At 35.0% G+C, this 18,915-nt stretch overlaps 1 protein-coding gene across 1 annotated transcript; it reads left to right on the top strand.

Annotated features, from left to right (window-relative positions):
- Nucleotides 1-421: 421 nt before the first annotated feature.
- On the top strand, nucleotides 422-18,295 carry LOC129271919 (rhophilin-2-like). The gene is made up of 5 exons (XM_054909174.2): nucleotides 422-704; nucleotides 6,370-6,485; nucleotides 14,505-14,709; nucleotides 16,433-16,510; nucleotides 17,886-18,295. Exons 1-5 carry the CDS (start codon nucleotides 648-650, stop codon nucleotides 18,012-18,014), a joined length of 585 nt encoding a protein of 194 aa, XP_054765149.1. The 5' UTR covers nucleotides 422-647; the 3' UTR covers nucleotides 18,015-18,295.
- The last annotated feature ends 620 nt before the right edge of the window (nucleotides 18,296-18,915 follow it).

Below are 18,915 nucleotides of genomic sequence, written 5' to 3'. Positions count from 1 at the left end.
TTTAGGGAATGAAACAAATTTTTAGTATTTGCTCATAGAGACTAATTCTTACAAGCTAGCTTAGCTTTTTTGTTTCCTCATTTTTTATGTTGAATGTTGATAAATTGAATTGACAATCCCGGTTGAAAATATTCTGCATATGAGATATGAGGGCATTGCCAACCCGTTTTTGTTGATTGTGCATCCTCTTTTTTGATGTTGTTGCATTGTAATAACTTTTTGTTTTGGTTAATATGAGAAATAAAAACAACTTTAACTTGTTGTAATAAGTTTTCATGGCTATTGACACAGAGAGATCTATATAGAGAAAGGTAGATTATAATGTTTAAGCTGAAAGGTGGCGCTATAGCTGATTTACCGACCAATACACTACTGTCTAGTGGTCCACATACATGCCATAGCGAGTCAGTGAGTTTCCAACAGGTGCATCTTTCGGTTCTCAGATGGGAACGGATGGGAATCGAAAAAACGAACTACTACGATGCGACGTGCAGCTAGCTAGCTCCAAACGTATAGCGGGTTCGAGAGAGCTAATGCGAGCAGCGCATATTCACTGGCAATTTTTGGCAATTTTTTTTTGCTTTGACTTGTATGTTGGACTCTTGAATAAGCTCGGAAACACAGACTTATTGAACAGATTTTGAATTATGGAGATTATTGACACCCGGGTTGGAGATCAGGAAAACGATCCGCCAAGAAGAAAGGTAATACATTTAGATGTTAAAATTTCGGCGGCTGCTGCTGCATGCTGCGGTTTCTATTCTATTGGTATCGCGATGCACAGCGGCGGTGATGAGTAGCCGTTTGTCGACGGTTTAGGCAGGATCGTTTTGAGTGGTATGTTGATGGGTGGAGTCGATGTTTGTGTTAAGGTCATAATGATCATGAACTAGGTCCATGTTGTTATAATGTTCCATCAGATTGGAGTAATTGCACTTGTGTGTTTCTTTTTTTTTTAGTCAGTATCTTTGTCTTTTTATTTCATTTATCTCAAAATTGAATGAAAGGGAGCCTAGTCCTAGATCGATGACAGATGAAAAAAAAAGTTTAAGGGCCACAACACTTGTTAAAGATGTGAATGTTAGATTATTAACCCTTTTGCGCGCTGATGTTGCAATTTGACGCGTTTGTACAATGAAATTCATCAATTGTATTTGTAATGATCAGTTTTCTCCACTACCATCAAATTAGATCAGCTAATTAATAATTTAAGGCAATAGTTCTTGGATAATATCTAGATTTATGTAATAATAATAAGTATAAATGGTGCAATATGGATATCTTAAATTAAAGAAAATAACATGGAAACAATTGTCATTATATCCCCCAATATTAATTCAGTGTGCAAAGAGTTAATAGATAATCTAGTAGTAGATCTAGCCTTAGCCTATACATTATTGACCTTTAAATTACCAAATCCTTAGACCATGTTCACAGGCTTTAATGTAAGCAGTTATAAATCAAATCTACCACCAGGACTTTTTGTTGAAATATATCAAATCTTTTGTATAATGAAACACAACTATTTATTTTTGATGTCAAGTCACACATTATTTATTGTGTAATGTATACCGGTATGTATAAGCTTTAAATATATTTTAATTCTTTCCTCCAATAAAAATGTAAAATATGTAGACCTAGTCTAGTCCTATAGTATGGCTTGATTCCTTATAGAAAATGTAAAATCATGAGTTAGTTTGATTTTGTTGAAATCCTTTATTTTTACCAGTTTTGAAAAAAAAACCCAGCATAATTGATAATTGATAAAAAAGAAGTAGCGCTTGATTTTATGATATTACAGTACATGTAATCCAAGTTCCAACTACATTGTATCTTTACGTTCCCCTGCTTGCACACTGACCATGATATGCCCAAATTATAAAACTTTAATATTGCTTATGCTTGTCTGAAATACATTTCTCTTCTGGAATATTGTTGGGGTTCAGGGGTGGACTTGGCCTTTAAATCAGTTTAGCTTGTACACACCCACCGGATAGGTCTTCACCGTGTCAAAATCCTTGATCTCTGATCGACAGACGTTGACATTGAAAGAAAGAAGCCAACATGCCATTGCCAGAAGTTATAGTTAAAACAGATGATTGTCATTCATTCATATTGTGTTTTTGTACAACACCCTGTTTTGATGTCTGGAAAAAAAAAAAAAAAATCACATGTTTAGCTCAAGGTTTGAATGACGGATCATTCTAAAATTGAAAGCTGTATTTTATCACTATCATCTATGTGAAGTTTGTTTAAAAATAGTGTAAAATAAGGAAATATGATATTATACATTGATGCAGAACAATGTACATATACTGCAGCAAACAGCTACATGTATATAGTCAGAGAAATTATTTGATTTTACAAAGTTTTGATTTTGTGACATCTGCCATGTGTTGTACATGAAGCTACCCTGCCTCCTAAATTTCATATATTAATGGTTCATGATCATTTGCATGTTTGATGACATACATGTACTGCAGGACCTAATGAATCGAAATTTTCTGAGAAAAGGGCATTTGGACTTGACATATTGGGAGTGCTGAGCTCACATGTGACAAAATTGGAACCATCATTTTGAAGTACAAATACAATGTAGATTAAATATTCTTTGGTAGGTTTTGCCAAACCTTCATGTAAGAGATGTTATCTTTTTTTTTTGTCAATGTTATTGTTGTTTTGCATTCAAGACTGTCAGATTGGACTTCCCTTTAGAAGTATCGTAGAATGCAACTTGATCGCTTTATTACTGATTATGTTTCCTCACATTGATCATTCTGTCTCAATCACCAGGGCTCAGGTTACTTTAACACTGTACAATTAAAACATCAGGAGTTAGTTACCTTGTAACTTTAAGAGACACTCATTAATTAAAGGATTATTTTTAGCAGACTGATCTTATTATAGGGATATTAAGAGATACATACAAGGTCGGGTTTGAAAATCCTATGTGTTAACTCCCAAGAGAGGTTTCTCAATCTACATGTATGCAATATGCTATTTGACAACATTGGTAGTATTCTGTGTAACATGACTTCATAATCAAATGTTAGTGTTTGATTGAATTAAGCTAAAAAATTAGCACTTTATAATATCATGGAGCAAAATTATTACCATATTGTGTACTGTACTCTGCACAAATCTTTATTATTTTGTTTAATACATAGTGTTGTTTTACAAATATCTAAGCACATATTAAAACAAGTGGAACGCCTCTTGCAGTCTCGCCTGGATTACGCTATTCGATATAGCACCAGTGCTGACTTTGAAAACAGCTATTGAATAATCATTCACAAAAGAAAACATTCATATGATAATATACTGTATGTCCATTGACCCAAAATGACCTTTGACCCAAAATGACCTTTGACCATGATCATGTGATCTAAGATGTGTGCAAAGCAATCATACTTGATTACCCTTATGTCTATGTTTCATGAACTAGATCCATACACTGTCTAAGTTATGATGCCAATTCAACAAATACCACCAACATGACCAAAGCTCATTGACCCTAAATGACCTTAGACCTTAGTCATGTTACCTGAAACTCGTACAGGATGTTCAATGATACATGTACTTGATTACTCTCTTATGTCTATAAAGTTTTATGAACTAGATCCATAAACTTTTAAAGTTACGATGGTAATTCAATAAATACCCCCCAACATGGCCAAAGTTCATTGACCCTATTGTAATTGACTTTTGACCTTGGTCATGTGACCTGAAACTCTCACAGGATATTCAGTGATACTTGATTACTATCATGTCCAAGTTTTATAAACAAACTCCATAAAAATCTAAAGTTACAATGGAAATTCAACAAATACCCCTAACAATAACATGCCAAAGTCCATTGACCATAAATGACCTGTGACCTTGGTCATGTGACTTAAAATTTTTTCAGTATGTTTAGTGATAATTCATTACCCTTATTTGTGTAAGTTTCATGAACTAGGTCCATATACTTTCTAAGTTATGATGTCATTTCAAAAACTTAACCTTAGGAGTTTAGGACAAAATGTGATGTTGATGCCGTCGCCGTCGCTGTCAGAAAAGCGGCTATGCTATGCAGGCGAGACAAAATCAAATCTACAAATGATTGAGACCGTAATTTTTTCCTTCACATTTTAAAAGGTCTGCTGTCTGTGAACAACTTACAGTATATTGGTACATTGTAGGACTTCATAATGTTTGTTTTAAATGATTTTATGTTTATTGAAATACATGTATAATGAAATGAGAATGAATTTACAATTTTGTTTTCTTCTTTGTGTTTATATGGGTTTAAAGGGGTGGGGGTACATTATACAGTACTAGTCCCTAAAAACTCATTGAATATGTAAATAATACAAAGATGATGTCATGAATATGCAAACAATACCATATCATGCTTCATGTGATAGCAGGAATTTAGAGTAGGCCAAATATCTGATTGACAGTCAAATACGTAGATGAGAGCATTACATATAAAACCAGTCGCTGACTGTCTCACTGGGAGTGTATATATGGTGTGGGATATAGCCACAGCAGTACATGAACTGATTTTGAGCGACTCGTTTACTGCCAATATGGGAAAATGATTGTGAGTTTTACTGTCTGTATTTGTGTTAATTTTCAATTGTAGGCCTAATGTTTTTTTAGTGACATTTGGAGTGAAACGAGGGTTTTCAAATTTCAATATGATTTTGGTACTATTAGACCAAGAGGCCATTCTCATTATGCTTTCTAAAACTAGTTTACTGGAAACCGATTCAGGAAACCACTTTGGAAGATCGCTTTGCTAGCGTTCCCACTTGATCACACGAAAGTGGTTTTCAAAATCACTTCACGTAAAGCGCTCTTGTTGCTATGGAAACGCTCTCAGTGGGGTGACACGTTTCGCGCGAAATTCGAAACCGCAGCATAGGCATTTTACACCTGTCGTGTGGAGTAGCGCACTCAAAATGTGCGAAGATCGCTTCCCGAAGAACGGTTGTGTCCTCACTTACGCTAAAACCAGTTTAACGAGGCAAAGCGATCTTGAAAACTACATCGCGAGGTGGTTTTCCAAACTGGTTTGGAAGATCGCTTCCAAGACCGCTTTGACCGTTCTCACTACGCGTTAAACTAGTTTCCACTAAACTAGTTTCCAGTAAACTAGTTTTAGGAACGTAGTGAGAACAGCCTCTATGTTTCATGTTTGCCTTGTTCAAACAGTGAAAGGCTGGTTTGAGGTCTTTCCGAGGCCTGCCCAAATTGTGATACTCTAGCTTGCATTGTTGTCCATTTACTCTGCCTTTTGGGTCCACTTGCATTTATTATCAGACAGGTAAAACTGTCAACTCGTCCATTCACCACATGGCCTACCTTCATTTAGTCTAATGCCATTCTGTCCACCATTTCGTCTAACAACCATTTGGTCCCATAATTATTTGGTCCAATAATTATTTGGTCCAATCAAAACTTCATCTAATCACCAGCACCAGTTCATGTATGACCATTTTGTCTCATAACCAGTTTGTCTAATATCCATTTTATTTTCATTCATTTCATCCAATTAACACTCAAATTAGACCAAATGGTCTAAGGACTACAAATGGCTATTTATAGACCAACTGGTTATTAGACGAAATGGTGAGTGGACAAACTGGCAGTTAGACCATATGGATAGTGGGCGCGCTGATGGTAGATCAAATGATAAATAGACAAGTTGGCAATTAGACTAGGACAGGCCTCTGGCTGGATCAAAACTAGAACCACTTGTAGATAGGTTTGGTAATTTGATGTTCATGCCTTCATATTTCAGGGCAATTCAAGCAGCCAGGGCCTCATCCTTCATAGGTCCACTGTAAATGGGATAGGGACATAGGGCCTTGAAATGTTCAAGTCCACTTTTGCAAATTATTTTGATGACACTTTTATGGGCATATAACTAGTGATTTCAAAACACTTCTGTATGTACATGAATTTTTTTCATATAGTGATAGCATCCAAGTATTTTGTTGGCTCGAAATCATTAGACTATAATTTAAATATTAATTTCATACACTACAGTACCAGAATAATATATGAGTCATTTCATGTGCATGTAGGGTGTGCATGGATTCAGTGTGTACAGTACATGTTCAAATTCCAAAGTTCTTGAATACTCAACCTTATCATAAAGCAGAATTTACCTCCCAAGTTGTCTCAAGTCTCTCATTAATTCAGGTTTAGAACATTTGTACCAATGTGTACTCTATCAATCTGTATGACATATTTTCAATAGTGACTGCAGTTGAAACGTTTTCCATTTCTTGGACTTGTATTTTATGGCTTTTGTCTGTATTTTATTTGTAAAAAAATCAATTCAAAATTTATAAACCGCCATTTTATTTTTCTGAACAGGGTTGTGATCCATTGAATCAGACTATGAGAAGCAAGATGCAGAATAGACGACAAAGATTGAACCAACAGATCAATAAAGAGATGAGGATGAGAGTCGGAGCAGAAAATTTATTCAAGTTAGTCAATTTTAAATCATCAAATTTCAAGGAAGTGTTATGAATTTGATCGTGGGTGATCATGGTGATGATGATTGATAGTGGCAATGATGACGGTAGTGGTGATGGTGGTGATGATGGTGATGGTTGTGATGATTCATGATAATGGTAATGGTGGTGATAATGGCAATGTTGATGATGATGGTGATGATGATGGCGATTATGATGATGATGGTAATGAAAAATGGTAGTGGTGATGAATGATGAATGATAATGGTGGTGGTAATGTTGATGGTGGTCGTGATAATGATGATGATTGTGGTGGTGTATGATGATATTGGTGGTGATGATGATGGTGATGATAACGAGGATGATGATGATGATTATGATGTCGATGATGATGATGATGATGATAATGATGATGATGATGATGGTGGTGATGATGGTGATGATGGTGATGGCCGTAATGGTGATTATATAATTTACATGTACAATGTAGGCCTACATGTGTGGCATTGTCAGCATCATACCAAGGTATGTTCGTCATTATCATCATGACCATTTCATTTTGATCCTTGTCATCATCAGTCGTCACCAACAATTTTTTTCACAAGCATCAACATTTTTTTTTACCACAACACCTTTTAACCATTTTAACACTGCCATCAAGACCATCATCATTTGCATCCACTAATTTTATTATTAAAAAACCATTTTCATGTCATCCTTAATTCATCTTTTCAATACTCATTGGCACATATTTTTTAAATGGACTCCCCACATGTACTGGAGTGCATGAATTTAAAGTTTAGTGACAACAACAATGCAGACGACAACCCTGTTCTATATGTAGCATTCATCCTCCCATGCTTCAGTATTCCTTGATCCTTCACCTTGGTGCTCGCTACCCTATTATGGTGCTATGTGGTCGCTATGACAACTACAATTTCCATGGTGACTGCTCACTAGGGGACTCCAGACACTGGTGCTGGTGTCTTAAATCAGGTTGCTGACATGCAGAGTGAAATAAATTTGTTATGCATACTAAAAATATATACCTCCATATAGAGTCCATACATGTTTATTGAATTTAAGAATAGGTAGTAGAATAGACCCTATAGATATTGATGGTTGCAAGTTGAGAGATCTACAATGTTCCATATTAAAATTCACTTTTTGCAGTGTGTAGGTACGTAATTTGCTGTAGGCCTTCTACTGGGTGGATATTCGAAAGACTTTGAAATCTTGAATGTTGCCTGTATGTTGTCGTACACTGTACAAGTTACATGTACATTTAAAGCTCCACTCATGTACAAGCACTTCAGTTTCATCTACATTTGTTTTGAAGCAATGTTAATTCCTCAACAGAATGATTGTCAGAATGTATGATATTGATGTGATTTGACAAGTACATGGTGAAACGAAACCCCTTGAAAAAAAATTATTTTGACAATTCCAAGCAAAATTTGGATATTGAACTATAAAATCTTATATTGGCTTTTTGTCAAATGTCTATTACAATTTTGGATTAAAACTCATGTGGAAGTTCAAAGGGGGTTCTCATACACCTTACTTTACATTATATGAATACTATGTACAGTACTAGTACTCATGAAAAATAATTTAATGTACTCATGAAAAAATCTGTCTGCATAAATTAATCAAATAATCTGAACTACAACAAAAATATGTGACTATATATGTTTATAAAAATACTTTTTTTAGAACTTCACTAATAAAGAAATTTATAAGAAAGAAAAAATGAATAAAAAAATCATTATCAATCAAAGAGAAGAAGGGTAAAAAATAATGTAACGGTAGCTTTAAGGAATTCTATAATCTACATAGTATTAATAATTTACTGCAATTTGATATTTTCTATTGTCTGTGCACATTAAATCAAAGAATGATCTCCAAAATGAATAAGGGCATAGGCTACATAGTCAGCACATGATAAAAATCAGCCATAATTATGTCACCCTATTATATTTCACAGATTAAATAATATGAGAAGAAGGGTTTTGTCTATAATAGGCTGATTGTAAATTAAAGGCCTTAATTCATGAAATATCATAATTTCCTATTCTATTGTCAAGCTATGCGAATGGACGGAAGTCATTCTAACATTTCATCAGACAAATATGAATCTGATGAATCACTTGAATATAGATTGCAGCGAACCACCCTTAATTCTATGAAACTGAGTATGTATACAGTGCCTACATGTACTATTTTGAGGACACGCCTCCCTTTCCAACCAAAGGGATATTTACCCACTGTGTAATTGAGCCTTGCATTGATTGAATCATGGTTTGGTAAATGAGAAGAAAAGAATTTCACAATGAAACTAGGAGCTGTTCTATTGTCAGCAATAAATCATTTCGGTTAGTTTTTTTTTTTAAGTTGTCCTGTGCTTGGTCATGTATGGCAAGTTGACTTGAGAGGTTTGATGGCCGATGAGGTCATTTGGGATTGATTTCATTCTTTGCATATTTGGGCGTACCTGACATGTACAGTATAATGTTGATAGTTTGGTTTTCATGTAGGCTCTACTCTGTACTTTATACACGTACTGTAGGCCTACATTTTTGTATTGTATGTACAGGTTTGCATTAACCCATTAGACCTAATAATAATAATAACATTCCGCATTTATATAGCGCTTAACACATCGGAACGACGTCTCTAAGCGCTTTACAGACATATTATTACCCCGGTCATCGGATCCTTGCATGCCCGCATTCAATGTATGCACCTTCTCCACTCCCTGGGGAGCATTCCAACAAGAGTTCTAAGACTCAATTGCTAGGCATACTACATAGGCTTTCGCATCCTACCGGGTACCCATTTAACACCTGGGTGGAGAGTGGCAAATTGTGGATTGACGCCTTGCCAAAGGACGCTAGGCCATGGTGGGATTCGAACACACGTCCCTCTGATTACAAGGCGAGAGTCAGAACCGCTACACCACGGCGCTTCCACCTAAAGGCTAAATGTACATCATCCAGAGGTAAAGAATCATATATAACCAGATGACTACAAAATATGTTGTTATCTTTCTTAAGAACAAAAATGAGTGCAGGTCTAATCTTTTAAATAAAATTAGAAAAAAAGCTGGGCAAATTTAAAATGCAAAACAATCTACGGTATGCTCTCTGTGTTTGCTGACAGAAACTCCAGTCAATGTTTCGCTGGACTCGGTCTCAATGGTCTGCCTGGTCTGAAATAGTCTCTTGCTTGTTAATAATGGGCTTAAAGTCCTAGGTCCCATGTAGTACCTGTATGGACAAGTCCACCCCAACAAAAAGTTGATTTGAATAAAAAGAGAAAAATCCAACAAGCATAACGCTGAAAATTTCATCAAAATTGGATGTAAAATAAGAAAGTTATTACATTTTAAAGTTTTGCTTAATTTCACAAAACAGTTATATGCACATCCTGGCTGGTATGCAAATGAGGAGACTGTGACGTCATCCACTCACTATTTCTTTTGCGTTTTATTATATGAAATATGAAATATTCTAATTTTCTCCCCATTGTCCTGTGAAACAAAGTTTTATTTCTCCCTGAACATGTGGAATTAACCCATAGAGATATATTACTAGTTGTTTAATATTTTATGGTTTAGTTAAGTTGCTCCTTATTGTCAAATCCGTAAAAATTGGAATATTGTATAATTCAAAGTATAAAAAACAAAAGAAATAGTGAGTGAGGGACATCATCGATTCTCCCATTCGCACGTGACTAGATTGTGCACTATTTTTTGAAAAATAAGCGAAACTTCAAAATGTCATAACTTTCTTATTTTACATCTGATTTTGATGAAATTTTCAGCATTGTGCTTGTCTGATTTTTCACTATTGATTCAAATCAACATTTTTCTGAGGTGGACTTGACCTTTAATTAATAGGCCTGTTCCTTTTTGCTTTAACCCCTTCCCAATCGGTTTATTGCTATAGCCTGCTTTAAAATTTTAGAGGGTTATTTCTTTTATACTGGTGTATATTAGATCCTGTTCATGAATAAACAGTTAATTGAAGTTCAGGGACATAGCTTAGGGTCCCCCTGATCCCAAATCAATATTTTGAACAACAACAACAACACCAACAAAAAGCTACATGTAGTAGAAAGTACTGTTGATTAGACAGATGTGCTTCATGTAGCCTACATGTAGATGATCAGACAGATGAATAGTATGCCTAAAGCTAGGGCACATGAAGCCCTACATGTATCTCATTAGTGATAAAAAAATACATACACAGTACACTACCTGTGAATTGAGCATACATGTTTAGGCCTCAAAATGTGATTTTAATTTAACTTTTTTTTGTTTCCATAATGCATTCACACTTCATGTACTGTACATAATAATCCTGTTCTTGTGTGCCAGCAACAAGACTTTTGCACCTCAAATAATCATTATTTTTGGTTCACATTAAAGTTATTTTATTTTTCTTTCATACAATGTAAATCAAAGTAGGCCGGCATCTAATCCCCAGGCCCAGACCCTTTGCAAATTTCCTGCAATTTTTTTTGTAAATTTGAAAATTATGTTGCAGACTTTATTTTAATTGCTTATTGTTGTTTTCTTCAACTGTGAGACTTACAGTACAATAGATTAGAAAAAAAAAATCGGTTTATTTTTTGTGTATACCGGCTTTGACAATTTTTGAACCACAGATGACCTGCTGTAATACTGTCAGATACAGATCAAATCAATATTGCTTATTTTTTCGAAGTTCATTCTATCACCTCTCATGGCTAAATCCTACATGTGGAAGTGTGAAGAATTAAGGTTCCATGTACAGTTTCACACCAAATAGATTCCACCATGAAGTGCTTTGAGCGAATTGAGCCATTAGATATTATACCCTTAAAGGAGAATGAAACTCTTGGAGCAAGTTAGCTTTTGTGAAAGCAGAAAAATCAAAGAATAAGATCAACAATAGTTTGAGTAAAATAGGACTAGCAATAGAAGAGTTATGAGCATTTAAATGTCGAGATCACTAATGCTATGGAGATCCTCCCATTGGCAATGCGACCAAGATCTATGATGTCACAGATGAACAACTCTCCCCTTTTGGACACTGAAAATATACCCCAAAACATCTCTTTTTGCTCATTCTAATCATATGACAAACAATTCATCAATGATATAATGTTGTGAAACCTCTGTACTTGTCCTCTCATAAAGAGAACACCTCACCTTGTGATAGACTCTATAAAAGTGAGAATATAAGTGAAATAAGTACTAAAGTAATGAGGGAGTTGTACGTGTGTGACATCACAGATCTTGGTCGCATTGCCAATAGGAGGATCTACATGGCATTAGTGATCTCGACATTCAAATGCTCATAACTTTCTTATTATTCATTCAATCTTCGTCAAACTTTGAACAATATGTTTCTTTGATTTTTCTCTTTGATATGGATTCAGCTGGTTTCAAGGGTTTCATTCTCCTTTTAATAACTGCATTTCAAAGATGTGTGTCTGTTGCAACTTGCAAGTATGTCTGATTAATGCTTGATTAAATTTGATTGCCCATTAGGTAATTACAGATGGCTAATATAAAAAGATGTTGAAATAATGGTGATGACTGATAAGTTTGTTTTCCCTCTCTTTGAGGTACTTTTAATGGTAGACTTTATTTTGAGGCCTCCTTGCAGGAAGGATGATGACAGCAACTGTCCAATGTTGCTTTGGAATGAGCACGATACAATTGTACAGTCAGACTATATCAGTCATCAGTGTCCAAGAAAAGATCTTTTTATACTAGTCTATCTTTGGGTAGTCTAATCAAGTAATTGATTTGATAAATCTAACGTAATCTGTTCAATTTCTTCTATCAAATTGAACGTCTTCAGGATCTACTTAAGGCCCTTCCCTGATGATAGGTTGACTCATCATTTTACTGAGATAGGTCCTAAGATCCATAGATTAAGCTCAAAGCAATGAGGCCATTTTGAAGCCAGCCCTGGTGGAGACTGTCCGCAGCATTTGTATATCAGCGGAGATCAACTTTGATAATGCTGTCTGATTTAATCTTTCAAGAGAGTGTTTCCATAAAACACACAGATTTCTTGAACTTTCTGTGCATGTGTATATTCATGGACTCAAGGAGGAAAGGAGGCGGTGTACATGGTGTAAAGTAATGACTGACCCCTAAGTTTGTTCCTATTTAAGTCGTTCCCCTCATAAAACCAACTGACTTATAATCTTTTATTCAAATTTGACCCCCCCCCCCAAAATAAAAAGTAAAAAGGCCTTTATATCTTTAGGCAATGTGAACTTGGCATCAGAATGATATGATCTGTAAATGGAACTTTACGCTTTGCCTTTCACTTCATTTGCGTCTCTTAAACTTAAACTTAAAGGCAAGGGAAATTGGCTTGTTTGTAAGGATTGCGTCTGATTGACCGCTCACTTCATAACTTCCTTCTGCTAACGAGCCTACCTGTCAACCGCACAGGTTCCAATTGCTTTCGGAAATCCAGAAGTACTTCACAATGATAGCTGTGGTTTTGATCTGTAGTGGAAAATCAATCAGAAATTGTGCTTTATTGCCAAAAGTGCACTATTTCAACTTTCAAACATGTACAATACAATAATTACCATAATCTTTAGATTTAAAGTGCTTTTTCAGCATTTATTTCAGGACAAATTGTTGGAAAACCCTGGGTATTTTCGTGAATCAACTCCAAAAGCATATTTGTGAAGGAAGATTTCAGTGTATTTTGGCCAGTCATATAGGCCCTAGATATTCTCCTGTATTTTGACAAAAATAATTTTGGAAGTCTCCCCTCCCCTTCCTGTGTTCTTGGACAATGAAGGCCTACAGTTAATGTGTCTAATCCCTTTCCATGGTTTTTCATTGACCAATATCCAGAGTGGCAGAGTCTATATTGATCACTTAAAATAATAATTGTTATGTCAATTACAAATCTTACAAAAAACTTTAATAATGACAAAATGAGAATTGATGAGATGTTATAGTTTAAGTTTACCAATTGATAAGTATACAACATAAAGGAATTCAAGAAAGGTGCCAAACTAATTTACTCGATACTATTCAGAGCCTGCAATTTGCCATAATTTCAGTCTCAGAGAATGTTTGAAAACTCATGGTTCAATAGGTTTGTATCCTTAAAAAGTGCATAATATTTACACTCATTCCCTTTTTGCCCATTGGACAATGTCTGATGAAGTTTGTTTGTTATTTTGTAGGTCCATGGGCAACTATGCCTGGGCAGAAAATGTCACGAGAATCACTTATTTATATAAATTTTGGATGATTGCAAAGAGAATGAATAAATGGTTGTGTGGAGTATATTTGGAGTAACATACTCTGTGAATGAATGAATGAACGATGATTGATTGATTGATTGATTGGATGAATGATTGATTGATTGATTGATTGATTGATTGATTGATTGATTGATTGATTGATTGATTGATTGAATGAATGAATGATTGGATGCACTTTATCTATTGCTTTATAGATTTATTTTTTTTGAAAGATAATTAAAAGATACTGGCAGTCTGGTACTCACTCAATTTGCCTTTTACTGTTTTACATTCATATTGTATAGTTTGTATCAGAAAAAAGGTCATTTCTTTCTGGAACAATAGAGGGAGTACGCTAATGCATGCTTGATATCTTAGAAGCAAAAAATACAAAGTAAATCCCCTAATATGAAGGACCATATTTTTTTTCAATGAGTCCTGATCTAAATAAAAAATAGAAGTTATTTTGAAATTACTAACTGATTTCTGTGTAGAAGTGAACTTGTTTTCTCTAGTGTTATCCAGGGAAATACTCATGTGACTTTTATCATTGACAGTTTTCACTCACAGATGACCCAACAGATCAGATCAGTTTTAGTTTTACACAGAAATTAGTCAATTAAGCGCAGGAATATTTCAACCAAGGACTTTTGCTCATAACCTCTAGTTAAAAAGTTATTGCAATATCTAGGTGAAAATCATTCAATAATAGATTGAATGATAATTGACGTGGATATCATCTTAATTTCCTTCTAGAGCTGCAACCAATCGTAAACTGAAGGAGCAAGTAGCCCTGGAACTCAGCTTTGTGAATTCCAATCTTCAGCTCCTAAAAGAGGAACTAGCAGAGATAAACAGTGATGTAGAAGCGTACCAGAATGATAGCTACATGAGAAGCGTTCCTCTCATCCCACTTGGACTCAAAGAAACCAAGAAATTAGATGTCAGAGTTCCCTTTACAGTAAGTAATTGTATAGATGTAGATCTTATGCCATTTATGCATGACAATGTGTATCATCGGGTATATTGGGTATGAATGTTATTTGGAACTGGAGGTCATGCGCATATGATTTAAAGTAAGTGTGCAACTTTTTTTGGTGGGGGGGGGGAGCACTTGACAACATGCCTGTTCATGTATGCATTGTATGGGAGAGAAAAGCATCCACTAATAAAATGAATTGGGAATGATGGCTCCTCAATTGGCCATTAAATTTTTTACAAGCTTTAACTGTACCGTAATATTTAAAGAAATAACAGCAACCCAACAACAAATTGAAGTACATAATGCTAACAATTTCCTTAAAATTTTATCTAAATATTTTCCCTCATTTTTGCAGAAAATTATGTGGAGGCATTTCGAGCATTGACATCACACACGTCTGATCTCTTTTGCGGTAGATTGTGAAAGAACAAATATTCAAATCTTTTCCTCTTACGTAAAACATGGTTTTGGCTCAAACTTGAACATTAGGAATTATCATTAACTTGTTCATTCTTTATCATCAAATCAACAAAAAGCAACATATATTTCATGAAATAAAATTTCAAATTAAGTCTATAGGGAATGTCATCATCAACTTTCCCATTTGCACATGCAGTTTCTCCAAAAATATTCAGCTTTATGTGTATTTGACAATATTTATTGAAATCAACTTATCCTTGAGGTTGACGTTTAATACCCCTTTCATAAACCCAATGAAACCTATCCTCCAATTAGCCGCCTAAGAGTAATGCGGATAATTCAATAAAAATTGCGTTCACAAACTCCGAAAATTATCCGCATTATTTTTACGAGCGCCCGTCCTGAAAAAGGCGGATAATCGTCATGACAACTGGACATGCCCCCTCCGATGCGGTTGTGTTGGAAAAGGGTGACCCTGTGACCGCACCATGGCAATTATCCGCATTATTTGGAAATTCGTTCATAAACTCAAAATCTTGTCCCGATGCCGCTATTATGCGGATAATAGCAGCATCAGAATAATGCAGATAACTCTTGTCCTCCTCTGATTTTACGACCAAATTATGCTGCTATTAGCCGCATAATTGGGTTTTATTGGGTTTATGAAAGGGGTATAAGTACCCAAACTTCCATCTCATATATATATATTCCCACAGTGGCTTGACACAGTATCACCCCTTTCCTAAAGCTTAAATTCTTATAATTTGTAATCAGTTTATTAATGCTCAACCAATTTGCAAAGGCGATGAGTAGTATTGTCTACATCATCAGTCGCTATAATGATAATTAGATGGGTTTTGGTGATAAAAGAACAAATTATGATTGGATGAGATCAAGTGAAATGAATGATCTCATTATAATGATGAAGATGTTACATGTCCAAAACTTTATTACGAGATGTTCCTACATGTACATGTATGAGAACAATTAACCATTATATTATTGCACATGTATTTTCTTATTTTTGTGACTTATGTGTGAAAAGACTGGTTAGTAATGGATTCCTCACTTGTTGGAAATGCCCTCTTGATATTATTACTCTGCCTTTTCAACAGCACATCTTTTTTTTTTAATATATGTATATCAAACTTTTAAATGCTTTTTGACATTGTCATGTAGATGAAAAACCATTAAATGGAAACAAGAAATTTCTTCATTAATACAATGTACCATTGAAATTTGTGTGAATGATATTCAATGATGTATTTGAATTCTTTTACAGGATTATATTCTTGAACACTACAGTGCAGATGGAGATAAATATGAGAATGAAATAAAAGAATTTGCAGAACTCAGACAGGTGAGATAATCAGATTTGTTGTACCAACCCTCCAAGTACATGACATGTACAGGCTTTGCACATTTCACAAAGGTGGTTTTGAAAACCCACGGTTGAGTCCATGGTTTATGCAGATTTCCTTTATAAATTACGCTTAATTTAACGCTTATTGGACGCGTGTGTAAAAAATGTCCAATGCTGATGCGCGCTTTTGTCACAGTGCGCCAAATTGACGCCAGTTACCGTGGTTAGATACGCTATTTTATTCATGAGTCTACTGTTTGAAGAGTGGACTCATAAATAAAAAGAGTGGACTCATGAATAAAATAGCGTGGATAACCACGGCAACAGGCGTCAATTTGGCGCACTGTGACAAAAGCGCGCATCAGCATTGGCCTTTTTTTATACATGCGCCCGATACGTGCTAAATTAAGCGTAATTTATATAGGAAATCTGCATAAACCATGGACTCAACCTTGGGTTTTCAAAACCACCTTTGTGAATTCGGGCATTTATGTCCATAAAAACAATTTCTATCATATTAATTGATCTGTTTAAAGTAATCTGAAGGGCTACACCCATACACATTTACATCCGAGAAACATAAACTTGAATTATATGATTCATGCTTGCTTTTTGTAGAAAATTCTTGGAAAGAGCATTCATGCTATAATTTCCAAACTATTTAAGATGCAGTAGATGTTGACTTTTTGCATTCCTTCAAATAGAACCTTGGGTCCCGTAACACAAAGGTTAGCAATTGGTTATACGCTTGATTTTCACTACTGATTGTACATTGTAGTCAATGGAATCAATCATAGAAAAATGTTCTACGATCATTGCTAAGCTTTGGGTTACGGGCCTCAGATAACTAGGCAGTGAGATTTCATGAGAACATGATAGTCAACTCCATTGTATTCAAGTGATTCTGGCAAAATTTGAAAAAACATCTTTATTTTGGTATATAATGCTTTCATTAAATTCACGTAAACACAATAAATGCTTTCACCTAAAACAAGTTTGAAACTTGTGATCATGTGGGATGGGGGGAATTGTGACTTCACATTGCATACTACAAGTAAATCCCCCTCAAGTGCCCAACCTATTCTTGTAATGCATCCATGGGTTAATTGTCAAATTTATATAATAGAATAATTATAAATATAAAATAGTAGGAAGGAAGAGCTTATAAATGAATTATACATTTACTGAATAATGAGGAACCAGGGAGAAAAACAGGAAAAGGACAGTGCAATATCATTAGCAACAAAATGCAAAATGTTTTCTCAAAGTTTTGGCCAAGTTGGAAACAGGAGATAAATATATGCCCCTTGCTGTTCGTAAACCAGCCCTTCCTAACTTAATTATATCCTTCTCTTTCCTGTCTGTCTTGCAGTCGATACGAACTCCAAAGAGAAATGAGGAAGGAATTGAGCTGTTACTTGAATACTACAATCAGTTATATTTCATTGAGAATCGATTCTTCCCTCCGGATAGAAACCTAGGTGTTTACTTCCATTGGTGAGTCTTTATATAAAGTCAAGCCTTGAAATAAACGCATGATTTGATAATGCCCATTGCTGTCTACTCTATTTCTTGCTATTACGTTCTCTCCCTTCCCTCCCTCCCTCTCTATTCTTTCACTCTCTCTCTCCATAGTCCACATCTCTCCTTTATTCTCTATTTGTTTATTTCTCTCTATATTTTGCTCTCTTTGTGAGTTCACATATTATTTATTCTTCTTAAACATATATTATTCCCCCACACCTTGTTTTCTTTCTTTCTTTTGCAAACAATTCTCATTTGAATGAAGCCTATTTTTTTCATCCCCCCCCCCCTGTTTTATATACATATATTGCCCTTTTGCAATTGTGAGAGTGCAAATATATCAACTTTTATACAGTATTCTCTCATGTGGGTGTAAACACAAACCTTTTCTTCACCTATGACGTGACATGAAATGTATACATTTTAAAAAAAGAATGCATACATGGTGGCATTAAAGTGGGTGGCGGAAATGTTGACTTTCAAGTACTTCCTGCTCTTCCTTTATAGTCTTCTATTTGTTCAGAAGCAGAAGTAAATATACAGATACAGGTATGTCATCATGTAAGGTGAAAATAATAAACATCACCATTTAGATTATTCAAAGAGATAAAATTAAAACAATAATTTTTTCTTATATAACTGGCTCATTTCATACGTGATGGGGAGAATATAATGGCTGTCGTTATCCCTTATATCTAATGACCTTCCACAAAAGCTTGTTCGTAAATTTTTATTTCAACATTTCTATAAGTACTTCCCCAGTACATATTGTTGATTAGCTTGCACTACAGTGATGAGATCTAATCAGGACATGTATGTAGATAATGCCTTGTGAATGTAAGGTTAAACATTGCCACGCCATGATTAAATTTAGACAG

This window comes from Lytechinus pictus, chromosome 2, assembly GCF_037042905.1.
Source record: "Lytechinus pictus isolate F3 Inbred chromosome 2, Lp3.0, whole genome shotgun sequence".
Lineage (NCBI taxonomy): Eukaryota > Metazoa > Echinodermata > Echinoidea > Temnopleuroida > Toxopneustidae > Lytechinus > Lytechinus pictus.
Note: the sequence above shows the minus strand (reverse complement) of the source record. Positions and strands in the feature narration are given on the sequence as shown.